Below are 9,785 nucleotides of genomic sequence, written 5' to 3'. Positions count from 1 at the left end.
TCTATTTTTATGATGTGCAAATGGTTGCTATGTACAGTAAAATATACTAGAAGACATTTCACTAAGCTGTTTGTTTACGTGTATATTAAATGCACTGGGAGATATAATACAAGCACACATATCCGAGCAGGTATCTATTCTATACGCCTATTTTAAAGTTAGAAAAAATGTTGCTGTTGTGCTACAAAATCAGAGAGAAATGTGAGTATAGATATCATAAGATGCTATCATAACTCTCTGAGAGCAATGAAATGCAGTGTTGTTAAGGATACCCTGAGTGTAATGTATTAATTAGGAGCAGACTGTTACTGGATTCTCTTTAATCCATATTTAGCCCTCTTTAAGTCTTTTCTCTCTATCCTTAGTCCTCTATTTGACAGTCTGTGCAAATTATCTTATTTAGAAAGGCTAAAGGTTTATTAAGAAGAACAGGCTAATCACTCATATCACTAGCTTTAAAAATAAGCTACCACCACAAATAGGGCCACGCTAATGCATATGCTGCGAGTCACCTCGTTTTAATTTTGCTATGCAAGATGCTGAAAAAGGTTAAATTACACTTCAAATATCCCTGCGAGGAAACTGGAGAGAAAAGGAATAAAGTGTATTACCAAGCGAGCAAAACTTTATTTATGCAGCAATTACCTCCAAGCCAAGTGCTTTTCAAGCAGCTTTATAAACAGCAGTAAACATGAAGACATAAAAATAGACACGAGCAAGAGAGGACACAATCTAGTAAGAGATCCATTAAGTGAAATCAGATAAAAGACATAACCTGCGGTGCTGTCTCGTGTTTCAGCCACAGCTAATTAAATTTTTAGGTCTCAGGATTTAAAAGGACAATAAGTGATATTTCTTAAACAGGAAATGCTCTGAGCTCCTGAGCTGTGGACTAAGAGCCAATGAAGTCAGATTATTGGTTCAAGATCCACAGTTTGGGAAGATTAAACTTTCTTTAAAGTTCTTTAAATTAGTCACTTCATGTGCAAATATGTGCTTAAGTACATTTCTGAGCATTAACACATGTATAATTATAAACGTTACCCATGTAATTGGTATTTTTATCTATTTAAATAGTGCCAGTTCACAATATCAGTTGCCCATGGCGCCTCCAGCATTTTTTCATAGGGATGGCCATATGAGGGCCACTAAAAACATTGGGGCACACTACTGAGGCAGCCCTGCCAGTTGCCTCAAACACTTCATATTGTAAGGTAAAGCGTCAATATTAAAGATAACCTATAACGAATGGGAGAAAACAAAAATACAATCTTAATTCTAAATTGGAATTGCGATTTTGGCAGCTGTGACAATGACAATGGATGAACTCATGTGTACACTGTGGTCATGAATTGATGGGCATGGTCAGCAATAATCCAACTAAAGAGTTTAATGTACACCAGGAAAATATCCTCAACACCAACACCAAAATGAGCCAGAACCATTGATCCAAAGTGGGATGGATCTATGCTTTTTATTCTTTTTCACACAATTTTGACCCTACCATCTGAATTTTGCAGCAGAAACTAAGATAAATCAGACCAGGGAATCTGCTATAGACTTTTTTTTTGATGAGCCCATGCGAACTGTAGCTTCAGTGTCCTGTTCTTTTGTGAATTCATTGTGAGTTCATTGAAATTCATTTTACTAAATTAGTTTGTTGTATTAATTATTAAACCACACACTTCAAGAAAGTAATTTAACAACACCCCCTGTATTTTTAATCCTAAATGAACATTTATTTTCTAAATATGGTTTTATGTACCCATATATGAGGAGCATACACGGAACTCTGCAGTAACTTAATACGCCGTGTCTCTATAAGCTCAGTTGAGGTTAGGCGGATGCTGCTCTCCGGTCACTCCCACCGTGGGAGGACGGAGTCACTGCCGCCAGATAGTCCCCCTCAGCTGGTTGCTTTACTTTGGGAAACGATCGAGCACGTTAGCTTTATAACAGTTTTTTTTTCAAGGTGTTGTCACTCAAGGATGTTGGGTGTGGCTGGAATGCCTGGCAGGTACGTTTTTTTTGTGTGTGTAGCGTAAACATAAACTCGAGTAGAGGTTAGATAGCCCGTTAGCTTTGGAAGCCAGCAGGCTAATACTAACAGCTTGCCAGCGTAGCCAACCTCTGGGGAGAAGTTAGCTCATCGCTTTTCTATAGTAGATAGGACGCTTTTCAAAACAGTATAATTACCGCTAAACAAGTATAATTATCACCACACCCCACATTTTGGTACAAGGCAAACAAAGTGTAGAGATTACTCTGCGGAGTTTGCGGATTTCATTACACATACTTAGCTTAGTTTTTTTCTATGCTACACGGTGCCAACGGCTAGCATGCTAAGTTAGTTGTATTCGCTATTTGTATAGTTCCTTTTTCAAAACTCACATAATTTTTTTTTATCATTCAGTCATTCACAGCACTTTATTGGTATTTACAAAATAAATAAATGTATCTTATGTGCCCTGGATTAATGTCAGAAAGTTGTAATACTGTAATAATTAAGAAAATTGTTAAGCTTATTTATTTGCAATTGTAGAACTATTGACCAAAGGGCTAAAAATAGCTTTTCCCCTAAAACAGTAAAACAAACAACAACTATAAAATAGAAATGTATAAACAACACAGGGTATACAAACAACCATATATATCTAGACATGTCTTTGATTGATATGGCAGCAGATATAGTGCATAGATAAGTGACTTATTTTAGTTATTTACTTGACATAGTACTGTAAAGGATAATGTTAGAAATTGTGAGATAATTTAGTTGTCACATGTATCAGTAATTATATATACATATCTATGTAGAGTGGGTGTGTGTTTGGGAAGTTGCAGCCAGAGAAACCCCCGACTGTTCTGTGCTGTTACCAAATTAGGTGATGACTTTGCAGTGAGTAATAGTGTTAGTGAGTTCAAATATTATTTCCATTCTCCATGGTGACAGCTGCATGAAGGAAGCTCGGGAGATGATATAGGAGTTATGTGAGAAATGATAAACACTAGTCTAAACTTGCACTGCAGTTATTTGTCAGCCCTGCACGTCAGAGGATGTTTCAGACCTAATGTATGTGTTATTGTTTCCTGCAACAGCATTGCCAATGCCCTGGCCAGTGCAGCCTGCGAGCGATGCAAGAGCGGCTTCGCGCCGACTGAGAAGATTGTCAACAGTAATGGAGAGCTTTACCATGAGCAGTGCTTCGTGTGTGCCCAGTGTTTCCAGCAGTTTCCAGAGGGGCTGTTCTACGAGGTAGACACCCTCTAGTAGTCACTGTTCATTTTACACATCAGTACAAAGCTCAGTGTATATAGCTCATAACCATGTCTGGAAATATTTGTCCTTTTCTTTTCTTTATCTAACGACTTTTTTTCTTTAAATTATTATTTGTCTACAGTTTGAAGGGAGGAAATATTGTGAACATGACTTCCAGATGCTCTTTGCTCCCTGTTGTCACCAGTGTGGTGAGTGTTACATGGCTTCAATTTGGTATTTTATTAGACTTGTGTTCTGTGGTGACAACTGGACTAAATCATGGTGAAAATCAATCAAACAAACAAACAAAAAAACCATTTGCACTCAGTGCAACAACAGTAGGAGTGGTTTGTTTTAGCTTTTTGGTACTCTGTGCGGATTTTAATTCATTGTTTCTGGCTTGGTGGCTAACACTATTACTGTGTGGCACAAACTGCTACTTCATTTACTGCTGATAGGAGAAGAGCGAGAGACCATGGGGAAGTAACATAGGCTCAACCAGCGGGAGAGCACCATATAACTGTTAACCTTTTTCACACATAGGAATGAATGATTCAGCCCACCGTAGTTAATGCACATAAGCGGATTAATGTCAGCTGGACTCCTGCAGGTCAAACGTTATTGCGTTATAACATTTGCATGGCTCATTTTTATTTCCTGATAGTTGTAGGGTTTCCACCAGTGCGTTACAAGCCTGTTGCCTTGCCAGGCCTAAGTTGAGCCATCTCTCCAGGGTATGTGAGAATAGCTTCAGCTGTTAAGTTCGCTTAAGGGTGTTACGGGAATGCAGTCCCCATTATCTGTTGTCACACAAAAGAAAAAAAACTATAAGAAAACTGTTCTGTCTTTTCAACTGATATCCTTGTATTAATCAATTCAGGCTAAATCATTCATCTCTATGTAAACGGTGCCCTCCTGCAGGAGTATATACATATTCATCTTCATGTTGGAAGTGGGGAATAAATAAAATCCCCCGTGTCTTGCTGTGTCTCTTAGGCTCGCAGTCCAGTGGTGGAAACCCTACTGATGTTTAGCTTTTCTCAAATAAACTCTGTCTGTGTGGTTGATTAAGCATTCATTCATTTATTGCTGTCACAGATATGCTCATGCTGCACTTTTCTTTTTTTTTTTTTTTTTGCACATAACGACCCCTGTAGATTATTTTCTGCTCAGATTTCATGCAACAGACCTTTCACAAGTCTATCCATGATGTGTAGCATCTCCTAAAGCGTTCACTGTTTACTGTGCCTCACTTTCTGTATTGCTCCTTGTTTAGATCAGATCCCAGTGTGTCCACATTGGGCTTTAGGGCTATTTATACTTTTATTTAGAGCTTCCCGCTTGTATTTAGGTCATCCAAGATGCCTTTTAGTGCATCTTGGATGTATCCCATAAGCTTAACTCAAGTGCTTCTCATCCATGTCAAGGGAAACACAGTCTTTGTTAATTTAATTATGCAGAAAATTAAAAGGCATTTAACAGTAGTCTTATTTTAAGTGTCACTAAGAGAACAATATAGAAAATATTGTAGTGTGTTGTTGCAAAACTGTACAATTGTGTTCCTGTACACCAACCAAGAACAACATCATGTAAAATAACATCTAGGCCCAACAAATACTGAAAGTCAATCTTAGGATTGATTCAGGCTGATCTCTCACTTATGGTTTCCCTCAGGAGAGTTCATCATTGGTCGTGTCATCAAGGCCATGAACTATAGTTGGCACCCCGACTGCTTCTGCTGTGACATTTGCCAGGCTGTGCTTGCAGATGTGGGCTTTGTCAAGAATGCTGGCAGGTAAGCATCCCATCTGATTACAGTCATAAGACAGTGACAGCCTGTAAAACAGGTGGTTATACACGTCAAGCTGCTGACTCGATTGCTTTTGCATCCTAACAAAACAGCTATGATGGAGGGTGTCAAAACAGTTATTGAGGCTGCAGCGATCTCTCTTCACATCCCTTCCCCATTTACCTCAGGCACCTGTGCCGGCCGTGCCATAACCGCGAGAAAGCCAGAGGCCTAGGCAAGTACATCTGCCAGAAGTGCCATGCCATCATCGAAGAGCAGCCACTGATCTTTCAGAACGACCCCTATCACCCGGACCACTTCAACTGCACCAACTGCGGGTCAGTCTTCTCATTCCGCACCAGGGTTTTAGTGCAGAAAACCGCTCACACGCTTCAGAATACATTCAAGGTTCATAGAAAGAGCGTCTTCATTAGTGTGTTCAGCCTGTGTTCGGCAGCTCATCATGCATTTCATTGTTTCCCTTTGCACAGGAGGGAGCTGACAGCAGATGCCAGGGAGCTGAAAGGAGAGCTCTACTGTTTGCCCTGCCACGATAAGATGGGTGTACCCATCTGTGGTGCCTGCAGGAGACCTATCGAGGGGCGTGTTGTCAATGCCATGGGCAAGCAGTGGCATGTGGAGGTTCGTGAACGAGAACGGGCCTGTTTATCAGTACACTGTACACAAAGTTACAGTCATGCAAATGAAATCAGGGGTAACATGGCTTTGATTAAGCAGCTTGCTCCTTCAAAGAAAAGCCAAAGATTTTAGGAGTTTGCTGCAGAAATCATGTTAATGTGAGCCTGATTTGATATTTATTTAAAAGAAATGGTGATAGATGATTTTTTTCCTCCTTGCAGAGTAGTAGCTTTACAAAAGAGGCCATTAAACACAAAGTAATGACAAAACCATTCATCCGTCCATCCATCTTCCTAACTGCTTATTATATGAAAAAAATCATATTAAAGTAATTCAGGCAGAACTTATGTGAGTGTCACAAGTGCTTCTATAAAATTAACATCACAAGTCGGAATACAGGAAAGTCTCAAAGACTAATGATAAGTTCATAATAGTGTCTGACGTCATGCTGGCCGCCTTCTCTTTGCTCGCAATACACTGCTCAGCCATCGCATTAAAACCACTGACAGCTGTAGTGAATAACATCAGTCATCTCATTACAAGCATTGCTGGAAAACCTTTGCTCCTGGCAAGGTTTTCCAACACAACAGCATTGCTGAACAGCTGCATTTTGTCCAGCACGATGTTATCCTCTGCCATACATCACAAACGGATCAGGAACGAATAAAGTCTTCCCCTATTATCCAAACTCCTCAGATCCCAGTCTAGTCAAGCGTAAGGGAGAAGCCCGATCCAGAGGTCAGGCGTCAATGACCAGAGTCATTCAAAGATGTTTTCAAGGTGTTTTTAATGTTGTGGCTGTTAAGTTTATGTGCAAAACAGTCTTTCCTCAAAAGCATAATAAAAATCTATAATGACTCTCATATTTAGTTACTCTTACTTATGCATAAGAAAATTAAGTTAATTAAATATCCAATTTGGAACCAAAATGCTGTAAGTGAGCTAATTTGGGAGATGTGAGCGCTTTTAAAAAGCTTATTTCTCCGGAGGCAGAGCGCGGCAGATCGAATTGTGTGTTTATCTGTATGGAGACTGCTGAGCTTTGTACTGTTCAAAAAGCTATCAACGGCGTATAGCACTCAATTTAATGCTAAAGATGGTAATTAGCCAAAATTAATTTAGATTCTACCCACTTCAGGAGTTTAGCTGGCAAGTGCCAGGAAAGTAGAAGCATTTTAAAAACACTCCGTGCACACCACCGGCAGTTTCTCCACAACAGTGAGAGATAACCACATCTTAAAAACAAACGGCGTAAAATTGCGTTAGCGCTCTTCCAGTAACCATTTCTCCTGTGGTCTCTGTATATGGTAGTAAACATATCCGTACTCTGTCATGTAATATTCATGTTTCTGACCGTTAGAGAAGTCGGCATGCTTTCTGGGTTTTTTATTTTTTAAGAGGTCTCCTTAACCCTCAGCAGTATTTGCTCTTGTTTGCAGCATTTTGTGTGTGCCAAGTGTGAAAAGCCTTTCCTCGGTCATCGCCATTATGAGAGAAAAGGGCTGGCATACTGCGAGACTCATTATAACCAGGTAAGAAAGAAAAACACAGCTCTGCAAGTACAATATTGGCTTTGGAGAACACGACAGTGAAGTCTAAAAAAACCCCAAGAAAACCCCCCCAAACAGCAGCGCTAACCTCTTACTCCAGCAGCACATAAAAGAATTTGTGTTTGCTGGATAAACGCCTAATCTCCTTGTTTCTCTGTTATCAAGCTCTTCGGTGATGTGTGTTATCACTGCAACCGTGTGATTGAAGGCGATGGTGAGTATCAGGGTGATAAAGCTTGTAATCAGTGCAGTGTTTTTTATTTTTTAAGAAGTGCTGCTTGAAGATAGAGGAGCTCCATGTTTAAGATTTGTCCACATTTTTTATTTTATTTTACGTCTTTATCCCTCCAGTTGTGTCCGCTCTCAACAAGGCCTGGTGTGTCAGCTGTTTCTCATGCTCCACCTGCAACACCAAACTCACTCTCAAGTAAGTTGAAGTGCTCATTTACAGCCAGCTGATTGTCGCCGTCCTCAGTTTTCTCCAGCACCTCTGCATTGAGTCCTAACACTTGTCCGCGCGTATTATTCACTTCTCCGACAACTCTTCCCTCTTTTGGCTCTTTTCCTTCTCTTCCAATTCCTTCTCTTACATGCTTCACTTGCTGCGTCTGTGGTAACTCAGAGATAAGTTTGTTGAAATTGACCTGAGGCCAGTGTGCAAGCACTGCTATGACCGCATGCCCGAGGAGCTGAAACGCCGCCTGGCCCGACGTGAGCGAGATGCCAAAGAGCGCAAGAAAAAGTCTGCTGTCTGTCAGTAGAAATCTTATTCTTTTACAAGTGACCACTCCATCTATTGGTTGGTGCTATCTCTTACTTACTTCTTTTATCTGTGCTGTGCTCGTTGTTTACCCCCCCCCCCCCCCCCCCCCCGACAGTGTGGCATGTTATTATTTCTTATTTATTTTGCAAAGCCAGTTATTTGTGTTAGTGGTGTTTGTGCAAAACCTCTAAAGCGTACATGTTTACGCATGAGTTTGGTTCAGCTGATGCTTTAGAAGGACTGCAGTACTTATTCTGTATTAACTGTTGCTTATTTTCACTACAGCCGATGGGTTTGTAAAAGGGGAGAAAAAAAGCAAGGTTCAGATGTTTTGTTGTATCTGGTCAGCAGTGATTTTATATATTTATTTTTAATCCTTTCTCTTTGCAGGAACAAGTTTGTTGAGTTTGACATGAAGCCTGTTTGTAAAAAGTGCTATGAGAAGTTTCCTCTGGAGCTCAAGAAAAGGCTCAAGAAGCTGGCAGAGTCCAAATGAGCTGCTTCAGGCCAAACAACCTGGACGTTTTTGTCTGTGATGTATGTGGTGGTAAAATATCAAGGGGAACTACTGCTTAACAACATAAGAGCCTGGCATTTAATCGGTGCATAAATATTAAAAACTTAAATCTGGGATCCATTTAAAAATAAATGTATATCCTTGTGGTCGTTACATACATGTGCTTCATTAATGTGCTTTTTAGCTTCTTTTTTTTAAATTTTTTTTTTAAAAATGCAACTGCTATTTTTTAAAAATACATTCCTAAATTAGCCAAAATGATCATTTTCTTGTAAGTGAGAAAAATACAAGGAACAAAATTTGATCTTCTTTACACTTGTGCCTTTAATATTTGAACATGTAATATGACTATAATGTGGTGCTATGCTTTCCTATATCTGTGTTAACGAGTGAGTCATTAGAAGGGGACCATTGTGTTCCTCAGAGTATTGTAACAGTGCCTCTTTTTTTGGGGGAAAAACAAAATCTTAAATGAGCTGTTATTTTCGGGAGCTAGTAGCAATTTTCATCATTATGTGTTAATGAAACTGCATTGGGACAAACAGCTGTATAGTTTCTGGCACCACCTCTGTACCAGCCCGGCAGGCTATTCAGAGAATTATTACATGACTAAAACTGGGCCTTTGGGAGAAATGGGAACAGCAGAGGGTGCTGCTACTACAGAATCCGAGCCTTAACTTTTAAAGTGTTGTCCGCATGCTCTCTATGCCTTCATTGTGTGTGGCTGTGTAAGGTTGTCCGTACGGTAAATGTTCATCGGATATATTTTTTCTATAGACAAATTAACATTTTGCGTCTTCCTGTGAAAAACTCTTTAAAGGATTGCAGATGAAATGACCCTTCAGCTGAATATCTAACCTGCTTTGCTTAAAATATTGCTTAAAATATTGCCATGTCAGCATTTTGCTGGCACCAGCAAATCTTTTTAGAAAAATTAAGTTCCACACAACAAAACTGCATTTGTTCGAATGATGAAATACTTTGGGGAAAAAAAAAAGTTTACAGTTTACGGCAGCATATATTCAGTGTTTACCATCAGGATAAATGATCAATAAAGTATTTCTGAATACATCATTGTGACTTTTATTTCAAAAACACTCACTGTTCACTTTTTTAGGCACACCTGTTCAGCTGACAATTAACACAAATATCTAATGGGCCAATCACATGACAAGTCAAAGCATTTAGGCATGTAGACATGATCAGAGGACCTGCTGGTTTTCAAACCGATCATCAGAATGGGGAAGAAAGGTGATTAAAGTGACACTGAA

The 9,785-nt window shown here is 39.6% G+C and overlaps 1 protein-coding gene across 2 annotated transcripts; it reads left to right on the top strand.

Annotated features, from left to right (window-relative positions):
* The first annotated feature begins 1,830 nt into the window (after nt 1-1,830).
* LOC146525495 (LIM and senescent cell antigen-like-containing domain protein 1) lies at nt 1,831-8,718 on the top strand. 2 transcript variants are annotated; one of them, XM_085170791.1, is made up of 11 exons: nt 1,831-2,017; nt 3,097-3,253; nt 3,399-3,465; nt 4,931-5,051; nt 5,234-5,383; nt 5,537-5,687; nt 7,124-7,216; nt 7,400-7,448; nt 7,586-7,661; nt 7,857-8,033; nt 8,388-8,496. In XM_085170791.1, exons 1-10 carry the CDS (start codon nt 1,845-1,847, stop codon nt 7,993-7,995), a joined length of 1,176 nt encoding a protein of 391 aa, XP_085026917.1. In that variant the 5' UTR covers nt 1,831-1,844; the 3' UTR covers nt 7,996-8,033; nt 8,388-8,496. The 2 variants fall into 2 exon arrangements, with proteins under 2 accessions (XP_085026917.1, XP_085026999.1); XM_085170873.1 differs by lacking the exon at nt 7,857-8,033 and having other exon boundaries at nt 1,835-2,017; nt 8,388-8,718.
* The last annotated feature ends 1,067 nt before the right edge of the window (nt 8,719-9,785 follow it).

The sequence above is a fragment of the Neolamprologus multifasciatus genome, chromosome 1 (assembly GCF_963576455.1).
Source record: "Neolamprologus multifasciatus chromosome 1, fNeoMul1.2, whole genome shotgun sequence".
NCBI lineage: Eukaryota > Metazoa > Chordata > Actinopteri > Cichliformes > Cichlidae > Neolamprologus > Neolamprologus multifasciatus.
This window is presented reverse-complemented; position numbering and strand designations above follow the sequence as displayed.

Bases quoted from the DNA above. Each gene is read 5' to 3' on its own strand.
- LOC146525495 (XM_085170791.1), top strand. From the start codon at position 1,845: ATGCTGCTCTCCGGTCACTCCCACCGTGGGAGGACGGAGTCACTGCCG. The intron at 2,018-3,096 runs GTACGTTTTTTT...TTCCTGCAACAG, and splicing joins GTGGCTGGAATGCCTGGCAG to CATTGCCAATGCCCTGGCCA. The intron at 7,662-7,856 runs GTAAGTTGAAGT...GTGGTAACTCAG, and splicing joins AACACCAAACTCACTCTCAA to AGATAAGTTTGTTGAAATTG.